Source organism: Gopherus evgoodei, chromosome 19, assembly GCF_007399415.2.
Source record: "Gopherus evgoodei ecotype Sinaloan lineage chromosome 19, rGopEvg1_v1.p, whole genome shotgun sequence".
Taxonomy (NCBI): Eukaryota; Metazoa; Chordata; order Testudines; family Testudinidae; genus Gopherus; species Gopherus evgoodei.
The window spans coordinates 4,482,619-4,497,725 of NC_044340.1; the positions used below are offsets into that span (position 1 = coordinate 4,482,619).

Genomic DNA, 15,107 nt, shown 5'->3' on the forward strand with positions numbered 1-15,107 from the left:
AATGGCATCCCCCCAGCCAAAGGATATTGGTAAATTGGATAGGATTCACAGAACCACCACAGGAATGGATGCCTGATAGAGAGATTGAAGGGGTCAGTCTATTTAGCTTAACAACGGGAAGACTAAGATGTGCCTTGGTCGGGGTCTACAAGTGCCTACGCGGGGAGGAGATTTCTAAGAGCAGATGACTCTGGTTGCCGATGCTGGACAAATTCAAACTGGAAATAAGTGTTTCACAGCGAGGGAAATTTGTGACTGGAACAGCTTACCCAGCAATGTGGCTAAGGCTCCATCTCCAGAAATCTTTAGCTCGAGATGAGGTGTCCCACCCACAAGTACTGGGCTGGAGGCAGGAGTCCCTGGGGCGCAGCGGGGAGAAGATGTCTCTGATCTGGGCTATGCAGGGGGTCAGACTGGATGGTCAGGATGGGCCCTTCTGGCCTTGTCAGCTATGAATCTACAGGAGTGCACTGAACTCACAGCAGATATTTGTCAACCAGGCTGACTCCTTCTGTGCGTTGTTGGGCCAGCTCCAGTTGTGTCACGATGGGCCCAAACCAAACCCACAACTGGGCAGTGGGGAAGGAAGCTTCTGACAGGCCCTTGTCTGTGCGTAGGCCGTGCCGGAGTTGTGCTGTCCAACAGCCCCACGCTTTGGGCACTTTCAAGTTTGGGGTCAGCCCTCAAGGCGCTTAGCCACAGAGATGAGGTGACACGGCTCTGCCTTTGGAGTTGAGGCAGGGTGCTGATGGCTCTGCTCACTGGGGGCAGGCAGGCGCCTGGAGGAGAGAGCTCTCCTTGTTGGGCATCTGCATTCTGGGTGGGCGGATGGCTGGGCGGGGAGGAGCTAGATGGAGCTGGGAAGATAGATGGCTTTGCACAGGAGCTAACTTGGTACAAATCTTTCATTGAATTATGTTTGCTAAATCTGTCTGAGTGAATAAAAAGTCCCAGAAAACAAGGGGAAAGGGAAACTGGGCTGGAGAAAAACTGGATTGAACCATAAGAACAAAAGAAGCCCCCATGATTTTCAGCAGTGGAATGATGAAATAATTGGAGCCAGTGCAATAACTGTGATTGTAACCATTTAAAGTGCCTGTCTCCTTGTGACAAATGAACATGTCGCAGGCCCCCTCCGAGCTGCACCGTCTCACACCAGTTTGACAAAGGAGCAGCCGACAAGCGGTTAAATCTATCAGGGGACGGTCAATTTTGTTTGAAAACAGCCTTTTCTAAAGCGGGGGGCATTCCTTTATGGAGCCAGTCTCGCTGGGCCGGCTCAGAGCGCAGACACGGCAGAGAAAGAGGTTAAAGGCAGAGATGGCTGGTGCTGAGAAGGAACCACAAAGACGCTGTTTGCCCTTTTTCTCCACTGATCAGTTAATTTAGTTCTGCACAATATTGCGCCCAACTCCTGGTGGTGCTGCCCCCCCTTGCTGTTCTGATGTCACAGATGGTGCAGAGAAAGCAGCCCCTGTGGCGCCACGCAGCCCCCTCACAGCATGGGGCCTACATGCCTTCCTCCCCCATTGTCCACAACTTCAAAAAGAAGAAGAGGGGGGAAAAAAAGGAGGAAAAAAAGTACAAAAGCAGCTGAAAAACATGCTTCATAACAAATTCCCAATACTTTCCCCAGCCGAGGGGCTGGAGCCAGGCAGAGGGGAGAGCCGTGCAGGCAGGGCGGGAGCAGGAGCCTCGCCTGTGGATCCTTTGACTGGAAAGAACTTCTTGTGGGAAGTTGCTTCTCGGAGCCAGGATCTGGCTGGGAGTGTTTCTCCTTGAGATGCTCTCGGCACTCCTCCTGCTGGGCTTGGCTTCCCTCCCCTGGAGCTGGGGATCCCAGGTGTGCCAGTGTCGCTGCACCTGGCCAGAGGGACAGGGGAGGAGGGGCCTGCAGGGGCCCAACAGGCAGACGAGACAGCTCCAGCACCACCAGCGCAGGCACCGGCACCGGCTGCGAGGTAAGCACCTTTCACCAGACTCCTAGTCCCACAGCCGGCTTGACTAGAGGCAGGCAGCCCGTGGAGCAGCGTGCCCCACAAACACCTGGCTGCCCCCAAGTGGCTGTTGTCACTGCAGCGCATGTGGGAAGAGCCACCAGGCTGCGGGATGGTTCTTTTACTTCTTCTCACCTCTGGGGAATTGTTCGGCTGAGAGGATGCTGCACCCCAGGGATTTAGAGGCTGGTGAAAGAGACTCCAAATATTTACCTCCTTGTAAAAGCTTGTCTCAGCCTATATGCACAAGCAATGGCTGAAGTGACAGAGAGGGAGGTCTGGGTGATCGTGGTGGGTCGGAGCAATGATTGGGGTGAGGACTGGTGATGGGGGTAGGAGTAGTGACTGCACTGGGAGAACTGGTGTTGCAGCGCTGGATTCTCCAAGCATAGGGAGAAAAGCTGCTTGTTTATTATTATTTATTCTTGGTTAGATACTAGTGCTCAGAGCCATTCATGATAAAGAGACAGTCCCTGCCCCAAAGATCTTACAAGCTAGGAGATAGGACATACTGGGAAATGCAAGGGAAGGAATAGCTCAGAGGGGGAGGAACTCAGAACTGGTGGGCACCACAGAGGTGTTTTTAGGGGGATTTAATCATGTTTGTCCTTGAGGCTATGTTGACCCCATTGGTGTTCCCACTGCCGCCCCCTCCAGTCCTCATAGATACTGTGTCTCTTTCCGTTGTTTCCAAGTAGCTCTTCGGATAAAAGCCAGGTAGGTGAATCAGTGCACTTTCTCAGCAAAGTTTCAAGAGCCTGACACTTTCCAGTAAAATGGTGATCAAACTAATGACCGGGGTCTGGGGGACAGCTGGAGAAGAGAGTTGTAATTACCAGGCCACGTTAGAAGAGAATGAGGCAGTCAGAGCGGAGGAAGTCCTTTCTGTTTATACTGACCAGTCATTAACCATTGCCTCGGTCAATCTCTGTCCTGAAAGTCAGTGACCAGCCAGGGCCTTCTCTTTATTCTTTGTGGCTTTCAAAACTGATCCCCAAAGCTCAGATCATCTGATTTCAGAGCTGTACTTGTGACCCAAACCCCAAGAACTTCCAGGGGGCTCACACTGATCCTTTACACGAGGGGTTCTCAAGCCAGGGGTCATGACCCCTCAGGGGGTTGCGAGGTTATTACATGGGGGATGCGAGCTGCCAGCCTCCATCCCAATCACCACTTCACCTCCAGCATTTATAATAGTGGTAAATACAAAAAATGTGTTTTTAATTTATAAGGAGGGGTCATGCTCAGAGGCTTGCTGTGCAAAAGGGGTCACCAATACAGAAGTTTGAGACCACTGCTTTATGCCCTCAGAAACTAACAGCAGGAGAAAACATTGGTGTTGGACAGAACGCAGGAACGTTTTCCTCTGGGACGTGTGCACAAATGCTGCCACCCAGCCTGGCTTTCACACAGATGTTGTGCACCGTGCGCCCACAGTGTGCACCCAGCAGGGTAAATCAGCCAACCACTCGAGCACCCTGGTGTAATATCTTTTTTCTGCAGACTGGAAAAGCCGACTTCTGCCACCCCAAAGCCTGTGTCTGAGTCACACTGCAGGTGTAATACAACAGCACAGCACTGTTTGCCTTGCTGCATGTCTGAGGTACTCCCTAGACCATTTCTCAGACACCTGTTCCTGTGGCCTCTAAATATCAACACTCCAGGCTGCGGCTGCATGGCCCTCCTTGCCCTGCATTGCCTGGTATGTGACATCAAAGGCCTATCACACATGCCTGCGCTACGCAGACAGGAGAGCAGGGGGCACCAGTTCTTGTCCATTGTGGTAATGGGCTTCCTTCCTTTAGGGATAGGGTTTGGCAAAGGAAAGGAACATGTCCCGTGCCAGGAGGTGACCTGGCCACACACGCTGGTGCTTTGGAGTCACCAGCTCTGCTCATAGACATTCCTAGCACCAGGTTTAAACCCAGAGACTGTGCGTGTTTGGTTTGAGATCTGGGACCTGTCATGTACACCTTGTACATGGTAGGTTGCAGGGCTACAGTAGCAGATACAGTACTGCAGGAGTAGCAGATACAGACTGACTACAGAATACCCTTCCCAGAGGCGCACCAGAGGTGCTCACTGGAGATTCCCTTAGTCAGTATTTTATACACTGCACCACCTAGGGGCTGAGCAGCACAATACCACCTAGCATTCTGCTCTTAATGGCAGCTGCCTTCTCCAGAATCACTTTAGTGCATCGTGCATGAAAATCAAGAGTCTTAAAGGCCGCATGGGCTGCTCTGACTCCAGCAGCTCCATCTCGTTAGTCTGAAGCTGGATCACAGCCAGCTATTCTCTTGCCCCCCATTCCTGGAGCATGCTGCCCCGCCTGGAAGGATCCGGGTAGACCAAAGGCAGTGAGGTGTTTGTCATGTCCTGCATGCGGAGAGACAGTCCCTTGCAATAGGAATGTGCTCACAGAGGGTGACTTAAAGCTTACAGCTCTTGTTAACACTTTGCACCTGATTGTGGATGAATCCTGGAATGAAACCCTTTCCAAGCCCTACGCACGGGAGGAAGGACAACACATGTGAGTCCAGGATTTTAGGATCCCTACATCATTCTGGTTGTATAAGAAAGTTAATGAACTTCTTGTGTTTATAGATACTGACTGTGCCACTGCAGCCCATAGTCTTCATAGTTGTATGATTATGATGTAATTATGACATAATTATGATGCATTTTGTACCCAATGGGTCATGTGAGGTGTCACTGAAAAAGTTATGATTTGCTAAATATGATTATCCTATTTGTATGCATGTACCCTTTTTGTATCTGAAGTTATAAATATTTACTATGTATCTGTATTCCAAATATGCTTACTCTGAGTAACACCCACAGGTAGCCTTTCAGGTAAACAATGAAGAAGCTAGACAGTGCTGATGGCCCATCAGCAAAGACAATGGACTATGAAAGGATTTAGTCTTCCTGTAAATGTTTCAGCCAGCCTGTAAGTCATGGCTGCTATGAGTCAGCAAGAGCATGTGATCAGACCACACGATATTGAACTCCATTTTGGGTACCTGCATTTTTCCTCAAACTGAGCTGTGAACTGAATTTGGAACAAAGGGTTCCCGGCATATAGTAAAGCTATATTAGGTGGGGTGTGACATCATCTGGGGGCCTCACTCCCCACACAAGGACACCCCTGGAAACATCTGAGAAACAAAGACTGAACTGGGGGAAGTGATGGTCTCAGGCTAAAAGGATGTCTAGCCTGTGTATGGAAACCTGTTGGATTGCTCGTATCATCAGCCGGGGTGAGAATTTGCTAATCCATATCCAATCTTTCTACTATTTTAGGCTTAGTTTGTAGTTTGTTTATTTGCTAGGTATCTGCTTTGATCTGTTTGCTGTCCCTTATAATCACTTAAAATCTATCTTCTTGTAGTTAATAAACTGGGGGATTTTTTGTTTTATCTAAACCAGTGTGCCTCTGAGTGAAGTGTCTGGGGAAAAATCTCAGCTTGGTTAACACAAGTGCGCATATTCCTCTCCACATTGAGGGAGGGACAAACTGAGTAATAAATTCATACTGGTTGGGTTTTTCACCAGAGGAGGATGGTAGAGCTCTGGGATACAAGGCTGGGAAGCTGGGGGTATCTTGGCTGTAGCCTCTGTAATGTTTGGTTTATGCACTGGCTGGTCAGAACCTGCATGTAACTGCAGCTGGGTGTGTCCTTGCCTGTGTGACTGCTGGTGGGAGTGTAGGACCCAGAGTGGTCTGCAGATTGTGTCAGCAGTACAGTGCTGTTAGGGAGCCCAGGCTGGTGAGTCACTGAGCTCAATGGTGCCCCAATTCCAGGTGACACCCCAGGAGGAACCCATCACACCGACTTCTTCTTACCAGCCCCATATTTCCTAGATAAGAAATACCTCTCTAAGAATTTAAGTTTCACCTGCCTTATTTTCTATTATTATGCATCAGTGTAACTGGCCGAGATTAAATAGCATCTTTATTGTTATCACCAGTAACTGGGAGACGTGCTTTATACTCGTGGCTGATTTTTGTAAGTAAGGAGGGCTACGCAGAGTCGGGTCTGTTCATGCAGTGAGCGCCTACCATTGGAATAATCCTCTCTGTCTGTATGTAAAGGTATGGGGAGCCTGGCTGGCTGGCAACAAAAGGAAAGACTCTGCTGTGTGTGTGAAGCGCTGTCAGCTTTTCTTTTGTGACTTCTTGGCTTGCAGCTGTAGCGGTACTTGGTTGTTTGGGGCTGGGTGTGCTGAGAACACATCCTTATGGGATGTTCCTCCAGCAGGATTTCTGACTGTGCGTGCATGAGAGACTTTAGCGACTGGGCATCTCGGTGTGACACTCAACACAAAGTGGAGTTTCAGAGGGGAGAGTTTACTGACTCATCGTCTATGCAAGAGGGCAGAGTCCTTCACAGCAGGATCCTCAGAAAGGGTTGTGGGACTTAGAAGCACAGGTCCCCATGACTCTCAATGGGACATGGTCTCCGGATGCCATCTGAGACCCACACTGAGGAACTAGGTTCTTTACTATTTATTCCTATGACTATTGGTCAGGTGTGAGTTCTTACTTCTGACCACGTGCTCAGCCCTGGGGAAGACACAAATGAAGCCAGTCCCTCCCTAAGGAGCTCATATCTCACAGTGACCATGTTTGCATACTCTGATGCATGGCAGTGGGACAGGGCATTGAACAATCAAAGAACCGGACAGAGACCATACAGATAAACAATAGGAAAGTGGGGACCATAATGACAAGACAATAAAGAAATGAGGATTTCACAACCGCAACTATTGATAAGTGATTTCTTGACAGACAGGATGCTACCAAACTAAGTTTTCTTTAACCATCTTCAGATCTGTTTCTTTATCTGGTGATAGTGGGTGCCATTAGGACAGGGTCTCCTTCTTAACAGCCTGATATTACATTGTTTTAATGTAATTTAGATGGAATGTGAGGATGTGACTGCCTGCTTCTCAGCTAATGGCTGCTGCTCGACTGCTCTTTTAATCTGGCTGCAGACGAAGGCCTTATCCTTACAGTTGGGAAGAGGAGTAAATTAATGTTTGGGACGTACTCCGATGCTCCAGTGATGAGTACCATAGTGAGACCCAGGAGCAAAGGATTCCCCTGCCTTCAGACCGGGGTCTGAACAGTGGGCAGTAAATAAGGAAGGGGACCAGCTGCCTGGTTCAGCGAGCACTGCCCAGCCTGGGCAGTGATGGGGAGGGGTCCTCTGGAAAAGCTGGCATGTGCTGATGTCACTACAGATTGGGTATATAAGAACAAGGGTCTGAGTCAGGTTGCTCAGGTGACCTTCCTTCTGGCAGTTCCTGACTTTGGAGCAGTTGGCTTGGCTACCTTAATTCTGTGCCTTTTGTGGCATCTGTGTGTAACTGTGTTAAAACCATTCTGTGATTCTGGGTGGGATAAAGACGTACCTTACTCGCTCTGCTGCTTGGGCACTCCCTCACCACGCCTCTCTGCCAGCCACCCTGCACCGCTCACTCATCACACCTCTCTATCACACCAGCCACTCGTTCATCAGCTGACTGTCAGACACCTTCGGCTGCCTCCTGCCCCTCTGCACATCAGTCTCTTAGTAATTTTCAGATCTTTGCAGTCTGGGCAGAAACACTGCCCCATCTCAAGTGATTTCAGCTCTCACTGATTTTTAATTCTTAGCAGGTAGGGTAGAAACACAGTCCTACCACAACTGATTTCAGCTCTGCTGGGGCATTTAACAATTAATAAATGAAACCTATTTAGTTTTATTCTTTGAACAGTGGGGAGGACCCTTAAGGATGTACAGCCTTCTGATTGGAGATATCTGTTTCCCCCCCCCCTTTTTCTTGTCATAGGGCTCTGACAATCAAGTCCCTAGCTTAACAGTGTTCTTTCAGCTGAGAGTGGCCCCCTCATTTGGGACAGGTTAAGCACAGTCCTGCTTTCCTGTATTCCTACAAAGATTACAACATTAGTAACCATATTTCACTACCCCTGCATTCAGTACCAAGGTGATTTGTACCCAACACCCGCCAAAGTTGAATATATAATCAGAGCAGGAGCAGTTATGTATTTACATAAATACACCCAGCTTACTGTCAGGGAAGGATTCATTCAGACCCTGCTGCCATGACAAACAAAGTGTGATCTGGCTGGGGAGCATGGAGGAAGGTGGGAGGTATGTGTGTGTGTGCGTGTCTCTCAGCTGGGAAGGGAGCCAGCGCCCTTACTGCTATGCCTGTTAGCAGTGCCAGTTTGGCAGGGCAGTCCCATGCCAGGTCTTGTCCCAGCCAGTGCCCCCAGGAGCCTAGTGAGTTGAGTTGTGGCTCTTTCCCTGGAAGGCAGGGGGAGGAGGCAGACTTAGAGTGGCTGGGACAGGAGCCGGGGTATTTCAGTGCAGACTCAGGGAGGTTCTAAGCTTGGAGGGTGGGGGAGCTTGGCCTCCACTGGCCTCCCACCAGGCCCTGTTGCTTGGTTCCCCTACACAGCCTGAGGGGAGGCAGGACAATGTACTGCATCCCTGACCCGTCAGTGTGCACAGCAGCCGTGTCTCACCTGACACAGCCACCACCAGCCCAACCTCCACTCACCCACCCCAGCCTCTGCCCTTAGTCCTCACAGAGGCACCTCCTGACCCATGCAGTGTCACTGGGGCTTGGGTGCAGTGCAAGTCCAGAGGCCCTGCTGCAATGCCAGGGTCTGTCCCTGCATGGCCAAGCTGGTCAGGGCTCCCTCCTGAGGACTGGGGGTGCTCTCCCAGTCTGGTTGTGGTCATGCTCCCTGGGCTCATGCCCCCCACTCCCAGGACCAGGACCAGGACCAGGACCAGGCTGCATTGGGCTTGCTCCCTGCAGCAGCAGGCTGGGCTCTCGGCTCAAGCCACGTGGCCCTCTGCCAGCCCTGCCCTTCCACCAGAGCTGACCAGGCGGCCAGCGGTCCATCCTTGTCCCCATGCAGGCAGGGTAGAGCTCCCACTCTGCCATTCCCCTCCTCAGCTGGGGAGCAGGCTGGCAGCTCTGGGTAAGACCCAACTGCCCTCTGTGCCCTCCCCCTAACCACTCAGGGTATGAGGGTGGGGCTGGCCCATCTGCCCGCATCCTCTAGCTGACCAGGAGAAGTGACCTGACCCCGTACTGCTGCTGCAGGTTCTGGGCTCTGCTCCAGCTCCTTTCCTGGAGGGAGTCAGCAGCGCATGTGGCTCTGCCCAGGACGTGTGGCACTTTCACACCTGTACAGCGCAGCGGGCAGGCAAGCCAAGTGTGCCCACAGGCTGGCCTAGCTGGGAGCCCACTGAGCAGCTGCTGCTGTAACTTCGCAGCCCAGGACCCCTAGCTCCAAGAGGCGTGAGAATCTCTGTGTCCTTTGCAAAGAATAAGTTGGTCCTGAACCTGCTCTATCCCCCAACAGCGCAGGCCCCAGAAGGTGAAGGATGAGAGCCAGTGTTGTTCGGAGTGTATAGTCTCATGATTTGTAAGCTAATCCCCTGATTTTCAGGCCCTGACATCCCCCTCACACCCTCATAGGCCCAACACAGCTCAGCCTTGGCCCTTCCTGGCTAAGTAGCAGGGGGCACACAATGGCTCTGGAGAGGGACACAATAGGGCTGGGAGCAGGGGATCGAGTCTCAGTATGGATTTGAGTACAGGGGTTACTGGTATTTGGGTGAGGGAGCAACAGAGGTTGTGGCGTCACGGTGCTGGATGTGTGTGGGGCAGTGGATTAGGGGGTTCTGTTCCAGATTGGACCCTATTGTGGCCTCGCTTCTGTGCTGGGTGGGGGCTCCCCCCAACAGCCTCTGTTCTGTATCCAGTGGGGGGTCTCCCTGCAGCTTCAGTTTTGTGACAGGTCCAGGTGGGGGGTTCTTCCCTCCCCCCAGCCTTTACCAGATATAAAAATCCTGCCTGCAGCTGCCGGTCCCACCGCTGCTCCCCAGCAACCCCAGGATGGAGAGGCGACAGGGACACTTCCTGTCCCAGCCTTGATCTGCTGAGCCACGCTCAGCAGACCATCTAATGGCAACAGTGGGCCGGATCAAACACAATGAGAGCTGGAAACGTTGAGTCATCTGACAATCCTGGCCTTTCCCATCACATCCCTCCTCCCCCTCCCCAGGAAGAGCCAGCAGCTCCCACGCCTGCGGCCCCAGACTCGGCCCCTGACATGAAGCCGTGCAGACCTCTGCAGTGTGATGATCCATCCTCTCTCAAAGGAAGCTCCAAGGAGGACCACCTGTCATGTAGGGTGAGGGAGTGGGAGGTCCTGAACACGCCAGAAAACAGGAGAATAAGACCAGAGGAAAGCTCGTCTCTCCTCCCTTGCCCTGTGCCCCATTCGCAGTGACAGTGCCCCCACCTGTGGAGCACCCCCAGCCCTTGGCTGCACAGCCCACCAGCCATTGCAGAGCCTTGAAGGACTCCTTGTAGTGGTCCCATTGCTGTGGTGCCAATGGGCAGCTCCTTTCTGTGGGGGGCGGAACACCATGGGGTGAGCAGGTTTCTCTCAGGGCACTGGGAGCCCTGGGCCACACTTTGATCAATGCAGAAACCCAAATATACAAATGCTGCCACCGATTCCCCACATGCCCCTGGGCAAGTCCCTGCCGCCCCGTGACCCCAGCCCAGCAGTGTCCTAGTCTCTGCTTGAGTCCTAGGGAAGCCAGCATCTTTCTGCCCACAGCTGAGCTTTGGGGTTTCCCCCCAATCCTCTCAGCCAGTCCGGGATCTTGAGAGGGTGAAAAAATCATTTTGCCCTTTATAGCAATTAGTGCCGCTTCCCGCCCATCCCCCTGCAAGGACCTCCGCGGCAGATCGTGGAGATGCGGCGAGCTCTCGGCTGATCACCCAGGCTGACCTGCCAGCACAGAACTGTCAGGGAGAGTGGGGGAGTCAGGGCCCTGCGCCCCCCACTTCCTGCAATTCACCGTGACTCTCAGCCAATAAGTAAAACAGAAGGTTTATTAGACGACAGGAACACAGTCCCAAGCAGGGCTTGTAGGTACAACCAGGATCCCTCAGTCAGGGCCCTCTTGGGGGCAAGGATCTTAGACCCCAGACTTGGGGTTCCCTGTCTCCTCCCAGCCAGCCCAAAACTGAAACCAAAAACCTCTCCAGCAGGCTCTCTTCCTTTGTCCAGCTTCCCGGCAAAGGTGTTGACTCCCCCCACCCCGCTTCCTGGCTCAGGTTACAGGCTTAGGTACTGTTCCTCACCTAAAGTCATCCTCTGCTCTCCCATCCCCCATGCAGACCGTCCCTACTGCATCACAAGAACTTCACCCCAAGATCCCTGCACCAACCTCATGGCTCGGACTGGTCAGAACAGAGCATTCCCCGGTGAGGGAAGTCCCCACATCCCTTGCAATCTGGGGATTCCCCTCACTGGTAGCCAGGGGGTCTTATTTCCCGGTTGAACTTGGCTGACTCCAGTTTCCAGGCATTGGCTCTTGTTCTGCCTTTGTCTGATCTGGCCATCCGGCGGCCTGTCATATGCAGTGTTGTTGTAGCCGTCTGGGTCCCAGGATATTAGAGAGACAAGGTGGGTGAGGGAATAGCTTTTATTGTACCAACTTCCATTGGTGAGAGAGACAAGTTTTTGAGCCATGCAGAGCTCGTCTTCAGGTCTATCGCAGGGCTTTATTCTGCCAGCTTCCATGTCAAATCAAGAACAACAGCAAAGTTCCTAATGAACTTCATAGAGTTTGCGGCACTTCTTCCTTTTTGGGGTGAAATCTCTGCTGGAGAGGGGGGAGGTTAAATATTGTTAGCTCACCGTTATGAATGTATTTTCTTACCATGGATTTTCAGGGTTTGTTTGGGTTTGTGGTTTGGTTGGTCGGCGTCTGGGGGTAGAAGGGGTTTTGGTGTCAGGGTTGGGGGGTAAAATGGGGGGTGGGTTAGTGTCAGGATTTGGGGGTTGAAGAGGGTGCCAATATAGGTTGTTGGGGGGGTGTTGGGGTTTGGGGGTGCGAGGGGTTGTCAGAGCTGGGAGGGTCATTCTCATGCTGGATAAGGCCTGTTATAGGAGTGAGCTGTGCAGTGTCAGACTGCCATGGGGTGTGTACAAACACCATGCTACAGAACAGGGGGGTGAGGAGCACCCAGCTGCACCTGCTGGGTGTGTTCAGGTTAAAGGGATCAGCACAGCTCAGGCATGGCGCTGAGTGCCAGGGAGCAGCTGGAGGAAATGGCATGTCTGGAGGAGACGGCCCAGCCTTCCAGAGTCAGGAGTTCAAGTTCAACTGAGGTCAGCTGCCAAATTGGGGCCCATGTTGCTCATAAGCCACAATCTTCCTCGCCGAGGCTGGAAGTTCTGCACATCTGATGTCATGATCACTGCAGAGAGGCCACAGAATACATTGCTCAGCCCAGGTAAATCACCTGCCAATGACATGGCAGAAGGTCAAGTTCCTACAGAGCAAGAGGAACGTGCACCAGGCTTGCCCCACCCAGATCACAGAGCATCTAGGAGAAGCTTGGAGGTTCTTTCAGTGGATGCAGACCTCGAGGGGAGCAGGAGCTGTGAGAGACACAGACATTACACACCCAACGGCCCAGGCAGGACAGGAGGTCTGTGTTAATGAGCAAAGAGATGCAAGTACAGTCCCCGCTCCCTGCTACAGTGTGTGTGGCACTTGCACACGCACGTAGCAGACTTGGGTGTTATTCTCAGACTAGGGCCCCACTTTTGTATGAAAACTTCTTTCCAATTGCACATGCTGCTTCTTTCCATTCATTTGCAACTGCACCGTGCTGCAAATGCAGCCTCCTTGCACTGACCCTTGCCTCTTATGGACCAAATTGAGAGCAGGTGTTAGGGGAGCATCTCCCCAAAGCCCATTACCCTCTTTCGAATTGCCCCAGTCAGACTGCGGCTGCTGCCGTGTTCTGGGGTGGATCACTTCTATAAAGGATTCTCTTGCTTCTAAACAAACTCCTTGTAATCAGGGCCATGTTTCCCTGCACCGCTCTGTCTTGTCTGATGGCCAGTTAACACACCTCTGACAACGCTGTTGTCATTCACCAGCAACCAGCGTCTCTCAGGCTGCAGTTACAATGGACTTTGCTGCCAAAAATGTCGACCGCCTCTGCCCCAATTGGGAAGCTAGTGCAGGGGGGGGGTGTATTAAGTGTCATGCTCAGAGCAGGTGCACACTGCACAGCAGTCTCCGATTGCCCTCCCCAGAGCTGCCAATGATGGCTCAGACTCTGCTAGGGGCAGGTGACAAACGACAAGGGTTTACTGTCTCCCCAACATGTACCTCGCTGATGCACACACTCACCCAGTCCCTCCCCTCTGGTCCCTCCCTGCAGGATCCTGCATCACAAGCTCATGCCCTGGCCAGGAGGGGGGGTGGATTTCTGAAGCCATGTGAGGGACCCCCTGACTGTTCGAGAGTTGCCACCTGCTAGAGGCTGAGAGCAGGGTGCTAGGGAGTGAGAGAGCGTCTGAGAACCAAACCAGGGCTCGCTAGAGCTGCCCCAGCACCTCTCCTGCTAGGCAGCCGTGTTCTCCTTAAGCATATTCTGTTTACATTCATTGCAGCACTTCCTGCCTGCTCTGGAACGTCCTGCTATTGTGAGCCCCAGCTCCCTGCCAAGTCCTGCCATGGGGTGAACGATAGGAATAGTCCTTGGGATCGAACCTCGGTAGTAACTATTTAAAATGGGATGGTGCAAACTCCTCCCATCCTTCCTGCCCCCGTGTTGTGACCCAGTCTCCAGTGCGCTCGGCGCAGGTGCTCTCTGCGCAGTCTGGTTCTGCAGCAGGAGTGCTGCGTGTGCTCTGAGTGGAGTGTTTCCCTTTGCAGGGACTGGCCAAACATCCCAGTGCCGCTCTGTGCACTCGGGGCCTTGTCTGCACTTGCCTCTTTCCCTCCAGTCTCCCATCGTCACTAGCACTGGTGCAGCTCTGCTGAGGGCAGCAGTGGGGGGAAGAAGGGCACTGGCTTAGAAAAACGCCAGCAGCCTCCGATATTTTACCTTGTTCGGTGTCACATAGGGTTCACTGACACTGGTTGGAAGGTCTGGGGCCAGCCTGCCTCCAAGTGGAAATGGTGCAAAATCAAGTGCAGACACCGCCTGCGGGCACCACAGCATCTACCTGCCTCTGCCCTGCACTAAACACCTGTGGAACTAGGGTGGGTGGGGCCACATTACAGCGCGGGGCTTCGATGCGCCGTCCTGGCTGGGGCAAGAGCCAAGCAACTTCTAGTCAATTCAAGGCGTCACCAACTCTTGCAATTTTATCTCAAGTCTCGTGATACTTGGGCTTTTTCTTGAAGTCCCCTCGCCTGGAACCAGGAGAATAAATCTCGGTTTTCATAGAAAAAAGGAGCCTGGTTCCAGCCTCTGGGACTGGAGAGATGTGGAAAAATGTGGTCCGAGTGCAACCTCCATGCTTGGACCCCAGAAAGCAAAGCTCCACCCCCACCCTGCAGTGTATTATTTTTCAGAATCTCCGGATTGGAAGCCAGTCTCACGCTTTGTGGACTGGACTCCTGGTTTTGGGATGTGTGGGGTTTCAATTGTTCCCAAGTGAAGTGTCTTGGGGCTTTGGACTGGATTCCCAAGGGGATTCCGGTCCCATTCCCTTCCGTGGCCCTTAGCCAGTGGGTAATGCACCCGTGTTGAGACCCCCCCTCTGGAGCAGTGCTAAGCACCAGCTATGGACTACTGGCGGGTGGTCACTCTCAGGCTGTCCTGTTGAAGCTGCTTCACTTTGTATAACAATTCAGTATTCAAGGGAGCAGGAACTGAAGCCCAGGCTTCTCTCCCTCACCCCCAGCTGAGTGCCCCGCCCGCTGGGCTACAGAGTCATTCTCAGTATCTCTCTCCGGCCCAAGGCCTGGGCAAGGATTTGATGCCACATGGAACAGCGTCAACAAGCGAAGGTGAGAGGCTACTCACCCAGCAGGGGGCAGAACTGGGCTCAAGTCCCTGTCTAGACTGGGGATACCAGCGTGGGGAGTTCTCTAACCACTGGACTCAAGAGTGTCAGGGGGCACAGGACCACCACCTCCTTGCCCCCCTCCAGGTCTGTGACTCTAGCCCTTAATTCCTTTGCTTTTGTTAAAAATGCCCAAAACAAAACAACGGTGCTTCCAGTTTGTCCACATTTAAAAAAAAATT

General features: G+C 52.5%; 1 protein-coding gene across 1 annotated transcript in view; it reads left to right on the forward strand.

The window, feature by feature from the left end:
- The first annotated feature begins 1,619 nt into the window (after positions 1 to 1,619).
- ROBO4 (roundabout guidance receptor 4) overlaps positions 1,620 to 15,107 on the forward strand; it is an 82,934-nt gene continuing 69,446 nt past the window's right edge. The window contains exon 1 of the mRNA XM_030538445.1: positions 1,620 to 1,961. Coding sequence (XP_030394305.1) covers positions 1,784 to 1,961 — 178 coding nt within the window. The 5' untranslated portion in view covers positions 1,620 to 1,783. The remainder of the gene's footprint in view (positions 1,962 to 15,107) is intronic.